The sequence below is a fragment of the Bombus terrestris genome, chromosome 7 (genome assembly GCF_910591885.1).
Source record: "Bombus terrestris chromosome 7, iyBomTerr1.2, whole genome shotgun sequence".
Classification (NCBI taxonomy): domain Eukaryota; kingdom Metazoa; phylum Arthropoda; class Insecta; order Hymenoptera; family Apidae; genus Bombus; species Bombus terrestris.
The window spans coordinates 24,884,522-24,908,078 of NC_063275.1; the positions used below are offsets into that span (position 1 = coordinate 24,884,522).

At 36.3% G+C, this 23,557-nt stretch overlaps 1 protein-coding gene across 3 annotated transcripts in view; it reads right to left on the bottom strand.

The window, feature by feature from the left end:
* Window positions 1-580: 580 nt before the first annotated feature.
* LOC100645991 overlaps window positions 581-23,557 on the bottom strand; it is a 30,135-nt gene continuing 7,158 nt past the window's right edge. The window contains exons 1-4 of one of the 3 annotated variants that reach the window (XM_012310753.3): window positions 21,443-21,867; window positions 7,403-10,341; window positions 4,799-5,084; window positions 581-4,199 (exon numbers count right to left, since the gene is read on the bottom strand). In XM_012310753.3, the coding sequence (XP_012166143.2) occupies window positions 4,021-4,199; window positions 4,799-5,084; window positions 7,403-9,730 (2,793 nt within the window). In that variant the 5' untranslated portion in view covers window positions 9,731-10,341; window positions 21,443-21,867 and the 3' untranslated portion in view covers window positions 581-4,020. Of the gene's footprint in view, window positions 4,200-4,798; window positions 5,085-7,402; window positions 10,342-20,327; window positions 21,868-23,557 lie in introns of those variants that run through there. The other 2 variants (XM_003396933.4, XM_012310754.3) reach the window with 2 other exon arrangements.

Consider the following 23,557-nt stretch of genomic DNA (forward strand, 5'->3'; position numbering starts at 1 on the left):
TTCTTGTTCTAGCCACTTGCGCGTAATATCGCAATCCATATATTAAATTTAAAATAATAATAATGATAACGTCATCTGTAGTAAAGTACGTTAGAACTATCTATGAATCCGTACAATTATAGGGAATCCAATATAATAAAATGCAGATTTGTACATAAAGTCTATGAAATCAGAATATATTCAATTAATATCAATATATCTTAATCTATACAAAATTTACAAAATGTTTCCAACTCGATATATTTTAAATATTTTTGAATTAGTTTTGAACGAGCAACATTTAGATGGTAAGTTATTGATTACAATCATCTGTTATTAAACGATTTAATTTAATAACGATACGTGGATTCATGAGATATATTAATGAATTTTTAAAATAATAATTTACACCGAGTAAAAATACTGGTGACATTAAATTGTGATTGTCTATTATAACATCAGAAATGTTATCTATTGTATTTCTATAGAGCAACGAATGATTTTGTTATCGTCCATGATAGACGAATTATTAGTAAAAATATAGATTAAAAAATGTCATACATGCACGAGAGGGTAGTATTAGAATATGAAAAAAGAGCAATTTGAAGTTGTGATTTACTTTTTATTTTATTTTAGTTTAAATAAGACTTTTATATTTTTGTACGTGTGAGTAGTATACGTTTATACGTGAATGTGTGTATGTATGTGTGCCTGAGTACGTGTAGCTGTGTGCACATATACACATTTATACAATTCAAAAATGGGTTGTTCTAATAAAGTCTAAAAAGGAGTCTTAACATAAGTCTCCGTATTCCATTTACAATGGAACAATGTTGCTTATAACTGTAGCAAAACCGTACTTTTAGCAGGATAATCGTGCGCATTAAGTTATCGAAAGATTCACTAAAAAAAGAACTACGTTTAACGTAATTTTAAATTATTTTCAATTACAAGGAGTAATGTTTTTGCACCGATTAAAATGTAAAGATAATCACACAACGAAAATTGGTTACTGATCGTACTTTAGCTCAAAAGAAAACAAGAATAACAAGTTTGCGATTATGTAATACATCATATTATTTTCATAACTACAAGAGAAAATTACAATACAAATATTTCGAAAATTATTCACGCTATACTTTATTCTAACTTATAAGGTGCAATGAAAAAAAAAAAAAGAAAAAAACAATTGCTCACGAAAATCCAGACTACAAGTGATCACAAGGATCACTTTTGGACCACGTAGTAAGCAACAGTTGTAGTATGCTATGTTCTAAATATATGTGTATTATGTATAAAACTAAAAGAACGGTTCTGCTCTGAATTTTCCCTGTTTTACAGTTCAAAAGAAACTCTTAACGTGTCTGCGTCATGTCTGGAACCGAGCTTTTTCATCATTTTCATTGTTTCTTGTCTCTGCATAGACTTTAAGCCACTTTCAAACGTTCAAGCGATTGTTTCGAGGTTATCAACCATGGGTAATAGGATATCTTATTAATAAAGAGGTAGTGAGAACGTTCTTGGTTATTGAGTAACAGTCAAGAAGAGAAATCTTCGAGAAGGAATTCAACGTTTACGACGCACTTGGTGGACACACTTATCAGCGGATCAGTCAAATTGTCAAAACCGTTCGCTATATGGAAACGTATCCTTATCATTCGCTCGAACAAAAACATTTGCTTCTTTAAAACGTTCGTAATATACGTTAGATATAAGTTTTTGTTTCCGTTCGCGGCTATTATAGAAGTTCTCACTAGTTCCTTTACAAAAATTATTATCCCATACCTCGCCTTAATAACTACTTAAACACTATGTGATGAAAAGTCGATCGGCAGAAACGACCGTATGATCCGGGTTCGTATATTTGAAATGCAGTTTGTTTTCATAATAAAATATTACTTTATACATTTTGTAAACGCCCGTAAGGCCGCGACTGCATAATCACGCTACCATAACGCGAGCACATGCACCGTAGAACTAGTTATTGTACCACGATGAAAGAATAAATTATTACTCGAATGGCAAAATGTGCCGATAGATTTATATATATATATATATATTAAGACGCAAGACAAATGGTAATTCATACATAGATATCCGACTTTTTTCCTTTTTTAAAATATCGGAGAATGGAATTTTTTTTGTATACTTGTCCGAAGAAAATACTTTGAAATTTTTGTGTCGTACGAAGGCTCCGTAAAAATTGGGAAACTAACTTGTTTGAGTGTACGAACGATTTTCTAAAAAAATTGCTTATATCAAGGATCATAACATGCACTTTGATTCGTCTTCCTTCTCTTCTTTTTTACGAATCTTAACGTTAATCTCCGATTTATTCTTACGGCTCGATTGAATATCTAAAATAAAGAATTGAAAAGTCATAACCCATTAATTTTTAATATTACTTAACATCTTAATAAATAACTTGCGAAGGATGGTAGTTACAATATCCGTGTACGACTATATGACGCCGTTAGGCTATAATATAATGTGACAGCAGTGCAAATAAATTGGAAATGCCTGATTAGAATTAATGTACACGCACGCACGCACGCACGCACGCACGCACGAACGCATGCACACGCTATGAGAACGGAGGTAACCTATATATAATTCGAAAATTTCATAAAATTCAGGTTCATCATCACAGAAAAGCTATATATATATATATATACATATATGACTATTTACATACACGTCTTTAAGACCTTTCCATGCACAAATGTACATAAATCGAAAGGAATGAAATGGTAACTAAATTGAACGACTAATCGAGCATATTTGGCTCGCGTTACTCGTTTAATCTCACTTTTTGTCTTTGTTCGATCGACAAGACTACAAAAGCAGGCATAACATTACGCTAAAAAGAATGTGAAGGCGACTTCTGGTTGTTTCGATATGATTAGTAATAAAATCAACGAAACAGCGAAAACATCTGATTGATAGACTTTAACATACTTGTATTTACAGTGATATTTTCGGCGTTATGTGGCAATAACTTGTCAAATTTTTAAATGCAATCTAGTGAAAAAATTTACGCCGAAAGGAACGTTTTTTTTTTCTTCCATTATCTTTTCCTCGAGAACGCATGGTGAAAAAGTACAAGACGAATTTCGTTTTTAATCCTAGGAGGAATAAGAATGGTTGGTTTATCGTTTATCTATTATCCTGAGATTCAAACTTTTCTTAATTATCAATCACACTTGACGTTGAAACCGATTCGAAAAGTGTGTGCTCTTTATTGCTAAAGCAAGCTTATTTCAATTTATACGTTACTTTTATCGTGACATCGCCTATGACTAATCGTAAACTTCTGTTCCTCATTACATATCATTTTTTAGTTATTTCAGCGATTAATAGTATTTCAAACTTTGTAAAATTATCAACTTTTTCGCCCCCACTTTTGTCTAGCATCGTTGCTAGCACAATTATTGAGACTGCTGAGCACAAAGTGAATACGATATTCGTGTAAATATCATCGGATGTTAAATGACAAACAGCGATCGTACAGTGTTCGTTAATTCACTATTTGATCAGTCTACGTATCGAAGTATTTCTTTTCAGATCGTTCGTAATATTATCTTTGGACACTAGCGATAATTGTCAATCTTTTTTATTTGTACATTGAATCGATCGATCGTTCGTCGTTCGAACACGCGCGAAACTCAAAGGACATATAAATCCTTAATGAAAGAAGATGCCTGAAGAAACGTTACTTCTATTTTTATTTAGATAAATCACTTAACGCGCTGAACCGTTTAATTAGCTTGTATATACGCTATTCTACGAAGGAACCACGAACGTTCAATTGAATGTAAAATACGCGATAGGTTTACAGCGCAACGCGGGAAAAAGATACCGCTGTAAAACTAATTGCACAGTTGCTAATTGCAATTCCTTTTGATTGAAAACGTTGCGTTTCCATAAATTCCATTAAATCGATAACATAAATTACAGATCGATGTATATCGGTATCGCATTATCGATGATCGTATTATAGTTTTCTTAGAAATAATTAACGTGATCGGTCGCCGTCATCGTTCAGACTCTGTTCACGTTCGCAAAATCTTCGTCAGTTTCCTCTTTCCTCGATCCGTGCAAACATTTCCGGTATAGGCTAATTAAAGGCATCGCCAGTAAGAGAACTCCGCTCAACGCAATGAAGAAACCGGCTAAGTAGAACGACAAATCGTACGTCCCCGTGATATCGTAAAGCCATCCTGAAACAATGAAAATACGTTTTGCGTACTCAGGCATCGATATGTTCCGTAAGATGGACGGTGCATTCGGCCGAATTTTCTCGGTTGTCAAACAATGGAAGTTTGGCCGTAATTACACGACGCTCAATCCGGGTCATGGAACTTTAAAGCTATTACGATCGTATAATTCACATAGAGCACCCGAGGTAACACGGACAAAGTTACCGGTAATTTATCCTGCCACCCTCTGACATTTTAGCGTAAACCAATTGTTTCAAGTATTCGTAGGAATATAATCGCTTATCGTGTCTATCGCAAATACGTAAAAATATGTATTAAATTATAATATGTAATCGTATGACAGTAGAAATTAGAATTTTGTTTACGAATCTGAGGGAAGATCGATCTAGCTTTAGGTCTTTTAATATAACAAATAATAAATAATGAAACATTTTTTTAAATTAATATCTTAAATTTCATCGTTAATTGTCAAACATTCTATTTATTTAATTACGCAACATTGGTTTTATGCTACCTAGAATTATAAAAATAACAGAGGAGATATTAATCGTTCCGTTTCGTGGAAAAATGAGCAACTCGTAACTAGAGTTTCTCCTTACCGGCCAACGGAGGACCCATAAGATTTGCAACACCCTGGACCAAGAGTAGAAGGCCATACGCGTTTGTGAATCTTTCCAGCGTAATCAGTTCGACGAGGATGATGCTGGTAAGACTGTAGTTCGCCCCGATGAATAATCCAAAAGCACCAGAGATCGCGCATAAGGCATAGTAATTACCAATTACCATGGGTATTAAAGCCGTCACCGCGCCACAAAATGCCATGCATACTGCATATACGATAGATGCGTTTACCCATGCTCTGTCTCCTGCCCAACCAAGCAGAATCTGAAAAATATTGTCCATTTTTAATATTTATAAAATTTCCAGAAGTGAGAATACATTCAACTTTTCTTATAAAATTATTATTTCAAGTTCTAGAGTCGGGAAAATCGTAGAACGATTATACTTAAAAAAAAAAAAAAAAAAAAAAAAAAAAAAAAAAAAAAAAAAAAAAAAAAAAAAATAGTAATAGATAGCAAGTATAAACACGTTGTTGACCGGTTATTTTATGTAAAGATTAACGCGCACCACCGCCTGTTTTATGCAAAATCGAGCAACTTTTACTTTATGCATGAAATTACGAGTTCACCCGTGACTGGTCAACGATGCGTTAACATCCTCTAACACAAAGCAAATATTTACAAAACTATAATTTCCAAAGCTGCATATAAAATCGATGACTCGAGCCATTACGTTTATTTTATATATGCAAAAAATGTTACGAGTTTGAGGAGAGAATTGTCTATAGGACGCGAACGATCTACGGTGCCTCTGATGTACAATGTCTTAAGAATCGTTTCTAATGCATCTTCCACGTATTTGACTTCGCTGAATCGATAAGGAACTATGTAACTTTTCTCGGAATTGTTTCTATGTTAATCGCACCGACGCAAGTCTAGTCTAACCCTTTCGCGTGACGCAAACTCGGGATTAAAGAGAGTTTGCGATCAAACGAGATCAGAGAGGGTGAAAGGAACTAGATACGTCACTGATTGACCTAAGGCGGTATTGACGCGATGCCAGACCTTCAAGAAGCTTTTTAGGTTGAACAAAAACGTTCGACCCTGCGTGGACGTTGCCCGTTTACACCAGAGAACAGAGCTTCCGGAAAAATTCTTTCAAGTTTTTCGATCGTTAACGGCAACAACAAAAAAGATGACGCGATAATTGCGCTAGGTAAATTCAAATAAAAAATCGAATTTTTATGGAAAATATTGACCAAGATCAGAGATTATGAATTCTTAAGCTATTAAGACGCGTCTATCTGTTTACGTGTATGCGAGAAATTTCAATTTGCAAAAATATATAAAATACGAACGTCGCAGAAAATGCAGTAATAGATACAGATAATTACATAGTACGAATTATAACGCGTAATACAAAATAATATGCAACGTTTTTACAAGATTAACGGATAGACGCCGATCGATCGTTGCGTAAGATTCCAGTGGGGATTTAATTTCAAATATCGTTTCGAAGCCGTACGAAGGTACAAAGCGATTATGAGATCTAAAATTTTCAAAAATTTCGCTCATAGACACAGAAAACAGCTGTTCCAGGAATGGATGTCTCGATGAATCGGCAGGCGGAAATAACCATTCTTGATCGAGGGATAAATAACGGCGAGGCAAACTAATATCGGAACACACGAAGGAAGAAAGTAACGGTGCAAAGGAGAACCCACCGAACAATGAACATCGATATTTGGAATTATCGACATGTTGGTTCGTGCGACACGATAATATTAAGTAACGCGTCGTCATTGTTAGATTTAAAGTATCCATGATCGTTGCGTCTTCGCAATAACAACTGTTACCGTAAAATTGCGATTAAACGTAAGAGGAAGTGAAAAGAATAAGCATCGTTTGCAACTATTGGAATTTCAAATTCTTTGACATACATCGATAAACATCGTTGTACGTACTTGAAATAGCCTTCGAATAGATAAATTGATATTGTGCGCTAAAATCGTGCGATGGTCGTGCCATACTTGTCCTACGTTTAGACAACGATCGATTCCGAATAACGTGCAGATATCGAATCGTAATAATAACGGTACTAATTGTTCGGAGGCAAACTGGATCATCGACTTGCCGAAACTTGGAAAACGAAATTTCGTCCCTTGGGAAATTTTTTATTTTCATCGAGAAAGATTTCGAACGTTTCGCTCGACGAACAAAGCCCAAGGCATTGGAAAATTTAGGTTTGCGCATAAACTAGTCGGTTCACTTATAAAAAAAAGAAAAAAAGGTTGGAATAAGAAACGCCGTGCGTTAAAACAAATACATTACAACTCTATGTTTAATCGCCATTGTAATTAAATTATTCGAATAAAAATATTTTATCTCGCGATAACGAGTAACTAAAATGGCAATTTCTGATAGTCGATAAAAATTGATACGAAGAAGAAAGAACGGTAAATTATCGGATCGCTCCGTATATAAGACTCGGTATATAAGGATATTCTAAGAAATCGATTAACGAAGAATATATTAATAGCCGATGAATGTACTTTCTACTTTCCAACGAAAGAAAAGCGTTGCTCGCGGTTCGATAAAAAATTCAAAACGGCCATTAAATTCAGAATCGAAGATTGTTCTTACCTCGCCACCCATGTTGGTTATTCCTATGACCGATATTAAAATAGATGCGTCGGTTTCGCTAAAGCCCATCTCGATCGCGTTGTCCGTCAAATAGACGTAGGGCACGTCGTACCAGGTATGTAGGAGAAAATTGCTAATGGCGAACAGCAAGAAACGCGAATCAGCGAAATGAGAAAAATCGAGCATATCGACGATGAGGTCCCAGAATTCCCAGAGACCGGCATACCAGACGAGTTTGGTTCTAGCTATGGTGGTCATCGAGTTCCTATAAATATCCGGACAACTGGATGCCCTGAGTCGATATCGATTTATGTTCAACATAGCACCTCTATACGTAAGGCTCTGTCTATGCACTCTGATATCCTTCAAATAGGCAGTAGGTAGTCTCCTGGTATGCTCGAGAGTGCTGGATCTTCTCAACGAGCTATCCAGATTGATCTTCTTCAACCACCACAATCGCCAAGCGGCGTCCGTTTGCTGTCGAAGAGTTTGCTCGTCGTTGGGCAAGACCTTGTCCTTGTTTTCCTCGCTCTTTAACTCGGACAAAGAGCTCGGCGTGGGCACGAATCTGGCCGAAGGTGTGCTCAGCTGATCGTGAAGCGGCCCGGAATCGCTGAAGCTCCTCGAGGAGATGAGCAGACTCGGATAATTTTGCAGTAACACGTTGTACACGTTTTTACGAGTACTAAGTAGTTCCAATACCTCCAACGGTACCTTTTCGCCGTTCTTCACGAACGTGGGTAAGCTTACCAGACTGGAAAATAGCTTTTCACCGTCCTCCTCCTCTTCCTCTTGAGTCCGAAGATTCTCCATGATCGTGAGGGTGTTCAGCGAACTATTCGCGGAGAACGAGTCCACGCTCGAGCTCTGTATCCTGGTTCTCTTTTTCTCGCGATTTTTCCGTCTCTCCTCGGTCTTCGCCTTCGCTCTGGTGGTGGTCCATTCGAGATCCCTCATAAGACAGCCGCAAACAGCCAGATTGAGGAACAGACCGGCCAATATCAGCGTGGTTCCCCGCCAGCCGTATTCAGCCAGCAGGTACTGCGTAACCGGGGCAAAGATGAACGTTCCTATACCGCTACCGCAGACGGACAAACCTGTCGCGAAAGATCTCTTCTTATCGAAGTAGTAAGCGACGATCACCACGGCTGCCACGAAACACAAGGACAAACCGAAGCCAGCGAGAACTCCGAAAGTGAATATCAGAACCTCCATGGAGTTCGCGAAAGAACTTATAACGAAACCGGCCGCCGCTAGGATACTGCCCGCTATAGAAACTCTTCGACAACCGTATCTGTCCGTGAGGAAACTGGCCACGGGGCCCGACAACAACGGCATCGCCATGAACAAGCTGCCGATCCAGGCCGTCTTCGATTTCCCTTCGCCGAAATAGTTGAGAAATTCCACGTAGATCACGCCGAACGAGAACGTAATACCGTCGGCTATGAGGTTAACCATGAAGGAAGCTGCGACGACCACCCATCCCCAACCGCCATCAGGTGGTGTAGCCTCGCACAATTGCCCCAAGCTGGAATTATCCTCGGAACTGCTGGTGGTCGACGGTGGTAGCGAAGGGCTCGATTGCGGCCTCTGCTCCCTGGACTGCTGCTTCTTCGCGTCTTTGTTAAATTGCACATGATGTTGTTGCTTGTCCTCCCGCGGCGATTTCCCGTTAACCAACTTCTCGGTACTCTTCTCGGACGGCGAACGATTCTTCGACAAGATCTTCGTCGGAGAGCCAAAAATCGAACTTCGTTCTGCGAAAACGCTCTTACGCTTCGGCGGGCTGGCAACGTTGTCCTTGTACAAACTGTCAGGCTTCTTCACCGAGTTCTGCGATTCTTTCGATTCTCTCAATTCGTGCCTAGCTTCCTGTCGAATCTTCGAGCCAGGCTCGTTGTAAGCATCGAACGTTTTCTCCAAACAATTTCGTATCTCCTCGTCCTTCTCGATCGCCGCATCGTTCACGTAGCTCTGATCGTTCGATATCTTGGATCGCTCCTCGGTAAGAATTCCGATCTGATCGGAATTTTTTCTCAACCGTGACGCGTTCTTCACCAAAGAATTTAATTCTGACGAGGTCGCGTCGCTAGCTTTTCGCGACTCCGTTTTACGCGGCGTTTCTTGAGGAGTCCTGTTTACGGAAGAACGTCTTTTCTCGATCAACAACTCCTCGTCGCTTTTTCGTGTTATCACCTCGGCGTTTCTCGAGTCACCACGCGATCCACCGGTACCGTCCTCCTCCTCTTTGTTATTGTTCTCTGTCTCGATCGTGTTGCTCGATTGAGTCAGCTTCTCCTCGCCATTGAACTTGGCCCACTCGGCCATGATGATGGTACCAAGAACAAGGAGGACTCTGCTGTTTAAGCGCAGTCCTCGAACGGCCGACGCAACGACATCGAACCTATTCTTTTTTCTCGTTTAACGATTGAACTACCTCTTTTTCTTTCTCTTTTTTTGTTTCTCGGTTTGTCGATCTCCGTGTAAATTAGATCAAACATATACCCCGTTTTTCTTCTTCTTCTTCTTATCCTTTTATATCCTCTGCCTTCTCGTAGCACTTAAAAACACGCGCGCCGCTAGAAAAAAAGTCATATCACGGTTAAATTTGATCGCGATTCGCGCGATCGATTCAAAACTGATCTAATTTCGTCCTTGATTTAAACAATGGTAAACCGGGCCACTCGTAGAGCTGCCTAGTAAACTGACGGCGTAACGGCAACAACGACGCTGACGATCTGCACGAATTCTTAAAGTTCTTCGTTGTACGCTGGTGAATCGCATCTGGGCCGCCACCATCGCAAACGTGGCCCAGGATGCAGGATGCTTTCCTTCTTCTCGGGCCCTGGTTAATCGGGACCGCCTCCTCCTCCGCGAAACGATCGTCAACCCAGGCACCCATACGGCGAACGGTACTGCTTCGGCTCTTGCGGTGTATTCTGCGATCGAAATATACATACGTTACTTTATGCGACGTGTTATCGGCGGTGCATCGTGACGTTTATTATCCAAGATTCGTGAGACCAATGGTCGAAAAAGTCAAAAGGATTCGCTTCGGAGATATGCGAGAAATTACGATTCGTACGTAATATTTTTGTTACGTCCGGTGATTCTCTACGATTCGATGTATCACGGTGTGCGATATTTTAATATCAATTTAATATTTATAAATCCGATATTATTTCGTAATATTTATTTGCTAAGAATTCGGACCAAGAGCCGATTTGTCGTTCCGATTTCTGATATTATAAACAGAGCTTTTAATATTACGGGCATTCGTTTTTAGTCGCGATGCTGCTCGTTGTTAAGTTCACAGGCTTAAAGAAAATTTAGCTCGCTATTCTTCGCGTCCTACTCTGTGTTTTTGTTCGAATGAATTTCCATAAATCGCGAATGTGATCGATCCGTGGAAAGATAACAACTGGAAAAGTAATTTTAACCGATTTATCCATGTTTCGTCCGAATTAATTTTATGCATTTTCTGTATTTGTTGATAGTTGATGAATCGATAGTTAATTGGAAAGTACAGAAGTCGTAATATTCTGCTTCGCTTTAGACGAATGGTAAAGATGTTAAAATCTGCAAAGTATAGAAATAATATCGTGCTCCTTCATCTTAGACGGATATCGATCGTAAAGGTGTTAAAATCTGGTTCCAACTTGACACGACTTTACGACAGTCTCTATTATATGTTTAGTCTTATCGATAGCTCTAAAAAAAGAGATTTACGTCTAATCCAATTTAATCGAAAAGGATCGTTCGACGCAGTCTGTTAATTTTTACGAAGTTTGCCAATATTCGTTACAGTAGACGCGATGATCCGTAAATAAAACCAAAGACTCGGAAACCATGAGTCGAATAGAACGTATCATTATTAATCCGTATATCTCTATAATGGTCGTTATGACGCGAGAAATGTTTTATTTTAATCCATAAATCAATAAGCGGAGAACTTGCAGAAGGGAATCGTGCATCCACTAATTACACTTTATTATTCGATAAACCTTATTTTTCCGTCCATGTCCTTCGTCCACCGTGTTTATAGAAAGTTCCAAAGTATCTTAGTACGAATGGATATCCTTATAATGCCCAACGTCGTTTTCATTATTAATAGAAATATTCTATATCTCTCTCGCGATTACGTCGTATTTATGTATATTCTAAATTTTACTATGACACACACGCGCACACGCACAAGCATACTCCAAGAAGATTTATAAAAGTCTCTAAACTGCAAATACATTACTCGCTTCGATGCATAATCAAAAGGATATGTTCATCTAAGCGTCACGTTTTTAACCAATTATTTATATAGCATGCACTCCAAAACCAGCTTCTAAATGAATTATTTACAAACTTTTCGAGAATAGAACGTAACTTTAACATCATCAGCAACGAACAACGTTCTTTTGATTTTAAAAATTCAATTTCTTGCCGAATATCTAAATTTTAGTTTTGTAGTATACCAACATTTCCGAAAGTATCGCTAAATATTTCTTCCGACAACAAACTCGAATCCGCTTGCCTAATTATCTCCAACAACGGTATTACAACTGTATAATTTTAAACAGCTACTGCAACTTTAAAAAGAGGTACAACTTTCTCCGCAACTGAGTAATTGAGAAATTCATATGTTTCAAGATTCGCTATGTTTTTCACGTATACGTATAGGTAGATACTACTCGGTGCAGAACTCCATCGTCGTTTCAATAGACCAATTTCACGCTCGATTATATTTGTCAAGCGCTGCTTACATTAATCACGGATTCGTTTATTCCCGAACGAGTATCGATCGGCATTCTCCGTTTCTCGAGTTGGTACTAGGCATGGAAAAATAAGGATGCAACGTCTAAAGTACTTTTACCGAACTAAAGCTCGTCGTACAAATACGATACAAGGACTCTTCGTATAAACGTTCGTTTCGTCTGACCTTGTTTTCAAGTTGCGCCCATTTTTATGCCGTATCAATTGTTCGGGCCGCCTTCGCAGACGTTACTATGTATTACGCTTGATACGCGAAGGAACGAACATTGATTGCTAATACCCAAACGAGATCAGCCACGTTGATTAATTCGTGACGAAAGTAATCGTTGCAACTGAGAAATAGGATCAACCAGCGTGAGTTACGTTATAAAATACATTTTTATTATTCTTAATATATCTGTAATCTTTTAATCCTTTCTACTAATCTTTTAATCCGTGTTTCTACTACTAATCTCGTATATATCCGTGTGTAATTAATTCCGAAGCGATATTTCTGATGTAGATCTAAGTGGATCGAATAATATTAACTATTCTTCTTAATTTAAAAAGTAGAATCATCTTTGTAAATTATCTTTCAATTTCTTCTTGTAACCGGTTTTTCAGTGTAGGTATTATTTCGGTTAAATATCAACAGGGAGGAGACCTTCCAATAGCTGGATCTTCCGATTGTACGACGTGACCCAATTTGATATTAATAACTTTACATTTTAATTAGTCCTTCGTATACGTCATCGGTAAATAATTATTTACAGCTAATAATCATTTGCGATATTAGAGAGTAACTTTTTAAAATTTCTCGCTTCTCGATATTATTATATATCTAAACGATACAGCTTCTTCGTAAATCTATACGCGCTACGTTCGTTAAATAAATAATTTCTAACAAGAATGGCAGTACATGGTGGTATACTTTATTTTCGGCATCCTGGCCATAAAAGGAACTCGATTCACCCTATTCCCTATTCCCTTGTACTCTCACTTACCTACGCATTTACGCACACGAGCTTATTTCACCCTTACTTTTCCATCGCGTATCTAACGTCTGTCATCTATCTAACTATTAACTGTTTCTAGCAAAAGTATATCGTTTCTAAAATTCACGAAACGTTATTTAGCGAATTTAAGCGATTCTATCTTCCAGAATTGTATAAATTCTATCTAATGACTGCTATAAAGTTCGTATCAAATAACGGAGTAACGTGTAATCCTTTTACAGTTCGAACAAGATACATTTATCAATTGTTAAATAAATCTTCAGCGGTTCAAAAATATTCACCTATGTACCCGTCTCCTTTCGTACTCAGTTTGTCTCGACAAACCGTCTTACTTGTTAATCGGCAATTGACAGAGACAGAGACAGAGAGAGAGAGAGAGAGAGAGAATGAGGGAGATGCTTCGTAATAAAATTTCGTAGCGAAAGAACGACGAAGAAGTTTGCGCAGTTCGACTAAAGGAATAGTCGTGTAGAAGCAACGTCGGAGGCAGAATTCTCACGTCGTCATTTTGAAATCGACGTTTGGAAGAGAGACGGCGTCGACGTTGAGATTTGCTTCTGGCACTTCGTAACTAGCCGAAGTAGCTCGAGTTAGAGTCGGCGATTATAAATGAAGTTCATTGTGTATGAGTTGCTATCAATTTAACGGTGGACACGATGATCACGTGCGTATCTCGCGATCTCCTGTCTTTCCTTCCGTTAGTAGTTCTTCTTCTTCTTCTCCTTCTTCTCTATCTCGTCACCGTCGTCTTCCTCTTCTTCTGCTTCTTCTTCTGCTTCTTCGTAGGTTGGTTCTTCCAAGTATTCTATGTAAATCGGTTTCTCGTCATTGGCATTTGTCGACAGGCCTTCGATACGAGGGTTTGCAAAACCTTATCTGCACTGCTACGCTCTGACGCGCTTAGAACTGCATGCCACGTTATTGTGAGACTTTGGAACTGGAGGAAATTTTAGAATGTGCGATTGTTCGACCAAGTGCGAATACCGAAACCTCATACACACAGAAGTGGAGCACGGTCTCGGTCTCGGCCTCTCTCTCTCGCTCTCACTCGCTCGCTTTTATGATCATTGTTATCGGATCTTGAGAATTAAAGGACGTTTCGGAGAAGACTTCTGATCTGTTTGCAGATATCATAGCAGATATACATGTACATGTAGTTCGGATAAACAGATGTGTTTTCGAGAGCAAGATCGTAGATGTCGTGTCAGTAAAGAGAAAGAAATTTGAGAGATCAGGTTTTGGAGGAAAATTTGAAAATACATAATTTTATGGAAATTTGAAAACTCAAAGTTGGAACGTTCGACTGTTTTCAAATTGCAAAAGTCAAAAGTTGGATAACTTTCAAATTCCAAAGTTCAAAAATTTGAAAAGCGAATATACCACGACCCTTTTCAAACTCGAATATCTCCTAATATCATAATTATATTGGAAACCATCGTTTCGAGAATCCTAATCCATTTATTAAAAATATCGATGACATATCAACATGCTGTTACATTCTAATAAAATAAACAACGATTTCATACGAAATTAATTTTTCCCGTATATTATACGGAAATTACGTACATATACGAATACCACGTTTCTATGAAAACAATAATTATTTACGAATGCCCATTCGTACTTTTATATTTAAAAAATGAAATACATACAACAATGCATCCCATTTTCCACGCATGAATACAAATCTGTCCGTTTTGTCATAGGATTACGCTCCTATTTATTTCATTTGAATATCTAAAGATCGTTATTTAAACCAGCCAACCAAAGATATTTAAAGCATCGATCCTTCCAAGCTTTGCACGAAGGTTTTAAGTTACGGGAAAGTAAAGCCGTACGAATGCATCTTCTTAATTCGTCAAAATAATTGTAGGTTTAGCAGTGACCTCGATCTAAGCCTCGAGGAAGAGGGCGATTTACTTTTTGCGCGAACCTTATGCCATCTTACGAAGCAGCTCGCACGTGAATCAGGAAATTCACTAGCTCGAACGCATACACAAAGCGCTATGTCTTCTACGCGACAAAAAATTAATTTCTTCGAACTTTTTCTTCATTCTGTGAAAACATTCTGCGATTATTAGTAAATTATTTCATATCGGATTTATAATAACAAAGCGAATCTCGTCGCGTTGAAATTTCCTAATTTAATTAAGTCGTATTTGAAACTTCTCGTACGTTTAAAAAAAAAAACAGATTCGATTCTTCGAGGAAAATTGGTGCGTTAAAACATCTGCCATTTATACTTTCGTCTCGTATGGAAAATAATACGCTTGCTATTTGTACACCTTAATAAGAGAGTAATCAATGATAAGGTTCCTTTATCGATGTTCCAGCGATCTGAAAAAAATATGAAGAGCGAGAGATATCGTATATATTTTCTCTGCATTTCGGCAAGGTTTTACAAGAAACTTTTCTAATAAAATGTTCATAGTAGCGCGTAAACAGATCCTTCGATTTTTAACGCACATCTTTTCGTTCTTATTAAATACGTAAAGTGATTAAGTACGTGATACTTATTTATTTAATTAAAGTAACAACAAGTAGATACGTAAAATAATTTAGGAAAATCAGATTAGCATTAGATACATTGGCATTTCAATTTTAAATCTCCGCCAACTATAACAAATTAAGTCAAAAAATCAGTTTCAAAAATCGACTCTACGATTCTACCTTAATTTTAATTAACACTCCTCCGATATTATTTTACGTAAAATAAAATAATTACGTAGAAATTATTTTGATCCTCGAACTATGGATATACGTAAAATTCGTCAACCTGTATATTATTTCGCGAACATTCCAATTATTATTTACACCGCGTATAGCAGCCGTCTACAGCCACAATGCAATGTCAGAAAACGCAGAAAATTAACGACCTTCAATTATAGAATAACGTCAACTGGCCAATTGCAAAATAAGGAAGCGGTAAAATGGCCAGCGTGTCGACGAAAATTTCCCTCCGATTGTGGCGCCGAATCCGTGAATCGTTCGCAAGCTAAATTCATCTCGTGAAGCTTTTAAGTCATTGCCGCGTAAATTTTAACCTGCGTCACGGGAAAAGCTTGCTATTACCTTAATTGCATTAGCGATTATAAGAAGAACGGTCGAAGGAGAGAAAAGAACGATGCGTTACGTAGCGATCGTAACGGTTTGCTGTTAATCAACTTTAGAAAGTGTCGCGTAGGTGTTACAGATTAACGCTTGAACCTAGAATATCGCGTAATTTGGATAGAAAAGATTAAAGCATAGGGAAGAAAAAAAGTTCTAACGAACGAAGAATTTCATCGATTCGAACGATTTTTATAGAAATTTGTTACCCATATATTAGATACGTGTGTCGCGCGAAACATTTCACAATTTTGCTGACGCTATAATTCGACACGATTGTCGCGATTAAATTGGTAAATTTCGAAAGAGACACGAAGATTTATATTTTTGTGCAAAAACTTTACAGCATTCGATTATTCTTTTTTGCCATCGACTCTACGTTTGAGAGCACTCTATTCGTGTTGTATGCTAATTAATTCTTTAACAAGTATATGGTTACAATAAGCAACTTTTTCATATACATTTTTATACTGATTTCAAATTTTATCGATATAGTTACGAGTACCGATCAAATTTCAAATCTTCTCTCTTGGTAGCGTTCAAATAGAATGTGCAAAATAAAAAGTGTTCATGACATAAAATAAAATAAATTGGGCTGAATAATGGAATCTAACTCGACAATAATTTTACTACGAATATAGCTGAATATAGCGCATATAACAAGCACTGTTTGGATATTTTATACATTTTTGCATGCTACATGCATTTTTGCACCTTCAAGTTCCCCACAAATGCATAAAAATCATACAGTTTATTATCGATTATTACCGACCACCGATACATTGCTTCGTTATCTCCAAAATACAAAAAGAAAAACGTGAAATATCCGATTTCCGATGTAACAAACAAATTAAAGAGGGAGGAAGAAAAAAAAGAAATAGGACGATGAGGAGGAAGCGCGACGTAACTGTTAAAAGTGCCTAACGTGTCGCGACAAAATGCTCAGTCTGAAACGTTTACTTTTCACAGGCTACAAAAGATATTTTAATACGCGCGCTCCGAGCGAGTACGGCACAAAAGAGCGAGTACGTTCGCGCTTTTGTTGCAAAGGAACGTTTTAGACCAAGCGGATCGTAGAGCTTCAAAATCGGATCGAAAATAAAAATATTCAATGAAAATCATTAAAATATAAATAACATTTATTAGTTAACGACTAGTTTTACGTATTACACGAATTCTGTGCAATTTTGCACGCTTCAATTTTTCATAAATACATAAACATCCACAGTCTAGCAATTAAACTACATCGAAATGAATTTGCGATATCACTGACAGATAATCTAATAATTGGAAAATCAATGTTACTATTTATTTAAAGAGTACGATATATCTGTTTTTATTAACTTTCTGTCTTTTATATCACTTGGTGCTAAAGAGTATTTCGACATGAAATAATTGAAAGAGAAATAACTCGATGGACTCGAAGATATTGTAAGCTTTTTTAAAAACACGTGGTAAATCCAGAATGTTTTTATAAGGAACAAATAATATCGGACAAATTGCTATATTAATTTAATTTAACTAATATCCGAAATCAGATATAAAATCAGATGAAAAGATAATTTTCATGCACGGTTAATCGACAACGTATTAACTTTGACGATTAGTCTCCTATAAAAGAAACGTAATTTATCATACTTTTCACCTATGATTTTCGATTTAAAATCCTTACGATTCTTGCTCATTCGATTAATATTTTTTAGGTAAATCTAGTTTGAGGTCTTGAATTTCTTTGTTCTTCTTTCGAACGAAGCGTAATTTTTTCTTCTACGCCGTCATAATAGGAACATTTAACATACAGATTTGTAACGATTGTTACACGAAACGATTCAACATCGCAAAATTCACAAAACAACTTATCGCGCCGTTCATTCGCGAAAGTTGAAAAACTTCAACTTTCAACCCGGTCAGCAAGATACACTTTCAACGTAGCTTTATTAAAGTATGCATTCGTGAACCTGAATGATTTTTGTAAGATAGGTCATTGAACTTAATGACTCGCTGCCATTATTCTATGCTGATTTATCTAATCTAACCTACATTCGCTGCACTAAACTACCTTAACTCCGACTACTCTCTCGATGCTAAAATTATCTCGATTTTTGTCTAACTAGCTTCCATTTCTTGCTCTGAAAAAGAATTCTTACTTAAATCCTCAAACATTCGCTGTTATAAATTTGGAAAGATTTTATGAAAAATTATTAATTATATTACAAAATTTATTACAATTTTCCTGCGTGCATAAATTTTTATTCTTTTCCGCAGATTTAACCGATTTGTATAACATTAACCATAGACTAATTACATTAAATACATATCCCTTCTAATTAAAAAATTAGATTAAGCTTTCTTCTTTATTAAGTTATTCGTCAAGCTTACTTCGCGAAATTTGTGTATGTACCGTTGTTTCTTCTTTGTTGTATCTTTTTTCTTTTTTAGCGTACAAATAACTAATAAATTGTAGTTCTACTGTTAAATATCTAAATATTAGCGATCTGTTAAAGTTAAATTTTGCCCAAGAATTTCTCATTTATATATGTCGCATTTCTTCTGAACTTTGGTCATATGAGGTTTCATTAAAAAAAATGAGGCTGACCTTGACATATCAACGATTACACCCACAGACCAATTGTATCGTATCTCTAGAACTACAGCTAACAATACAGAATAAATTTTTCTGTTCGCTTGCTTGTAAAAACGTATTTAAAGCCGATCGCCCTTTTAAAGATCGACTTGTGCTACGATTTTGATAATCTTTCGTGTCCCGTGATTTAGTCGAATCGATAGATCGGTTAATTTTCCTAATTGAAAGACTCAGAAATTTAATGATTCACGATCACTGTTCCGGGAAGTCGTAAACCACGTGCTTCTGCTTGGATGACAGTTGAGCGTTTATCAAAGGAATGACCAACATTTGACCGGGAAACTATGAACCTTCGTTATCAATACGCAAGGAGAACGAACTCGTGGTACCACGTGCTGCGTTTAATCATCGGATATTATTACGCTAAAAAGAATATCGATCTTGTGTTTACGTCGAGTAGATTTCACAGAGATGTCGATGACAACTAATGCGTCACTCTGTATCGCTATATACGATCAAATGATCGAGTGTTTTCCATATAAATAAATTTTTTATTCGAATTTCTATACTAAAACGAATTTCTAACTAATTCCCTAGTTTTTAAGTCTCGAATTTGAATTTTTGTCTTGCATTTCTGAATTGGAATTTTTAAAATAAAGTTTCGAATTGAAATTTTTTCGCTCTGAACGCAAACTTTTGTGTTGAAATTTTGAATTTTTCAAGATAGACTTTTGAATCGGAACCTATTAATTTTCAATTATGTCTGTCTGTAAATTTTAAATTCGTCATAGATTTATTAAATTCTACGTTTGAACTTTTCGGATATCCGGTGTTTAATTTGGCATTTTAAATGACGTATTTTACGCACGATCTTTTGTCATTTAGAAGTAGTTATTAGTGAAAATGATCGACGAATTATAGAAAAGTAACGAAGCATTTTTTCACAAGCAACATAGGTCTCGAGTGCTTTAAATATCAACGAATCTAAGACAAACGCCATTTACAGAAACACTTGACGATTATTGTTATCAGTCTTAGATACCGATCACGATGCGAAAAAATAAACTAATCCCTCGTATACGATCAAATCTTCGATAAAAAGAAATTAAAATTTGTCGTATCTAACGATCCTTCACTTTAGATCATTGTGAATCGTTGCATCCTCGTAACGTCGTAACGTTATTTAACGATACTATATTATCGTACGGTACGTTTTGAATAAATTTAGTTTATTTTATTTACTAAAAGTGTACCAAAAATTTAAGATACAACGTCATTTTTTCTACAGAATTTTAAATTTTAAATATGTACATATCCGATATAATTTACTCTTCGTCATAGAACAATTAATATTCTTGAATTCGTTTTTTGGATCGTATTTCTTCTTCTACAGAGATTATTAGCAAATGGTATCGGTTTTGCAGTAACCGTGACAGTGACATTGAACCAAGAATATAAACAGAGGGAAACATACCATGACGCGGCGACACCTGGTTTTCTAATCCTGATAAAAGTCACAATGGCGTCAGCGGTTCACAACGATATCAAAATATTCTTCTCGCGTGCCAAAACATTTACCGTACATCACCTATCACGTTCAGTTTCACAGTATCAACTTTAAATAGTTTCACACGTATAATAAAATACAAGTTACTTGACCGCGGTAAATTCTAGCGGATCAAAAACACACTGAAAAGGGCACTCGAAACAACGATCGTCCTTATTGGTTCTTAAACTCGTCCAAATTTCTTGACGTGTGCTTTAATAGGCTACTTTTTCGGCGTGATAGTAAAGAAAAACAATCGTAGATTTTTTAAAAAACAAGTTCCGATATTCCATAAGCTCTTGAACGTTTTTATGAAAAACGTATTTTTCCATTCCTTCTATTACGTAGTTTCTTATAAATTATTTGAAACGGATAATATCGATCGAATGAAACTGCAAAGTTGATTTTATTTAAGGTCGAGTCCCGTCGAGCGACTTTTCGACGTCCTGCGAAATCTCGTCGCCAACATGGATGCAAGGATACGGCACATTTCACGGACTTTCAGAGGACACTCGGTCCCATTAATCTTCCATTACACAGAGATTTTATCCGAAATTTATCGCGAGAACTTAGATAAGATTTCTTAGATGCTGACTCGAGATTCTCCGGTCCTCGTGTCCTTCGATACTCTCGATGAAACTTCTGCTCCGTTAATTTCCCTTCTTTCTCGACCGTTCATCGAAGCTACATGTATTTTCGTACGATCGAATCGCCGATTGTTTTGTTTACCTTCGGGGAGACGTTACGAAAATGAAGCATGTGGTTGACTGATTCATCGTCGGAAGTAAAGGTTCGGAGCGGAAAAAAGACCGGTTATTCGATACGAATAACGTAATACGAATGGATTACGGCAACTGCGTCCAGAAAAATTACGCGAGTGAAACTAATTTAATTCGGTTATTTATCTGTACGTCGCATCGCGATACACTTTGCGCTTCGTACCCTTTACGTAATCGTAAACAACGATCGTAAGACAACGAAAATATTTCATCAACAATTATATGCCATAAACACGTTAAAGTATTAAACAATTCGAAAGATACCTCTTCTTCGTTTACCAGTAACTTCATCGAAATAATACGACGAGTTATTAATAATCTTCTATCGATCGACGGTTAAAACAAGAAGAGAGTAAATCAAACATTCGACGGTTCACATCGTTAATAGATATGTACTTCTTACGGTAATTTACGTTGGAAAGAAATCTCAACGTTATACGATTATTTTGGAATTATTTTGCTTGCCGATTGTTTGTTTCGATTAACTCCACTGAATCACTTGGAACGTTACTCGTTATATTCCGGTTCGCACGAGTATACACAGAAAGGCGCGACGAACGTGTCCTATATGTATAAACACAAAGTTCGTTTTTCTCTAATGAAATGGTCGTAACGATGTCGCGCAGAGCGCCTCGGGTGCGCACATGAGGACGGCCGAACTAATACTGATAGCTGGCAATGCTCTCGCCAATGCATACGGACTGTTGCCTCCAAGTCTAAGATACGGAGTTCTTCGCCTCTATCCTTCCCTTTATATACACTCGTGCTTTCTGCGTGTTCATCGGAAGACACCAAATACGCGGAGGTGTACGATCGAGATCGTCAAGCACGGTATTTATTTTACTTTATGGCATGTTTTTGGGAAAACGTGTTATTTTATTATAAAAATTTAACTTGATTTAATTTTAAAATAAAATAAATATGTTAGTCAAAATAATTAGATTTAGATTAGATTTTAAGATACTTTATATACCAGACTACCAGCTACTAAATATATAAACCAAACAATTGGAAAGATTATTTTTTTATCAAGTATGTAGAATTTTTGAGTATTTTATGTTCTGTTCGTATACTTTTGGTTAACTAAAATTATGGTTAACTATTATTATCCGTATCTATCATATCGTACACCGAACAAAAATCAAACTCTAACACGTTTTAGTACTGATAAAATTTTAAAATCGAAGGTTCTCGTCATTCAGAAACGAGATGTCCTGAATCAATTCTTCCAGTATATAAAATAACAAATAAATATCTTTCCTCTCGTAAAGTTATCATTTTATCTCGTGATAGCAAACTAATAATAACGATATCTATATAACTGTAAACTATCGACGTATACAATCGCATCCTTAAACAGTACCGACACGCTTTACTTTTACGATGAGTAGTTACACTCGCTTATTAGAAATGTAAATTATCTGAAAGCTACACACAAAAATAAGGATAATTTCTATACTTTCCTGTTAACGATCATGTGGCGCGAATTTCCACGAATTATAAGGAATAATTGTTATCATTGGAACGCACTGGATGCGATACTGCTCCAATATCTCCTTCCAATAAGTTTATATAACTACAAACTTTTTTCTTCCAATGTATAAATATGCTCTGTTAAAACCTTATCTGATTTCATGATAAACGTATTGGAATTATGCAATTATTACAATAAATATAATTACAAAGTACTATTATCAGAAATACTATATAATTATAAATACAAAGGAAATTCTATGAAAAATTTAACGTAATTCGATAATACAAAATTAAATTGAATTGAAAAACCAATAAAACAGATTATTCAAATGTGGATCGATTCTCCAATTGTAGGAAGGATTTATTGTACGTAATCATGTAACGGAAAATTAAATTTAACAAAGTTAACAAACAGATTATTTAAATTTACGGTAATTCTCGAATAATCTAATGATTTATCGAGAGCAGAATTTCCAGTGAAGAGTATCATTTTGTTATTTAAAGATATTAAAATTGAAAGAAGGAGGGAGATATTTAATTAAGCGAGGATATGCAAAACGTGACGTGAAAATATGATCAATACACGCGAAAACTGCGATTACAGAATTCACCCTGACATTTGGCAACAAGGTGATATTCTTGACCATCGTATTTTTGCCTGAATTGTTTATAACGATTATAAAAAAACCCCTGTGATGTTTCTTTCTATCTAGATGTGTAAAATATTACCTTTTCATCTTTTGGAAGATACAGGTATCGAGTAGATGCGACGAAGCTTTTCTCGATTGCCTAAGGGGATTCGTATACTTTTGGTTAACTAAAATGCCCTTTAAACAGGTTTGTCACGCTTGAAAACACTATTATTATCCGTATCTATCATATCGTACATCAAACTCAAATCAA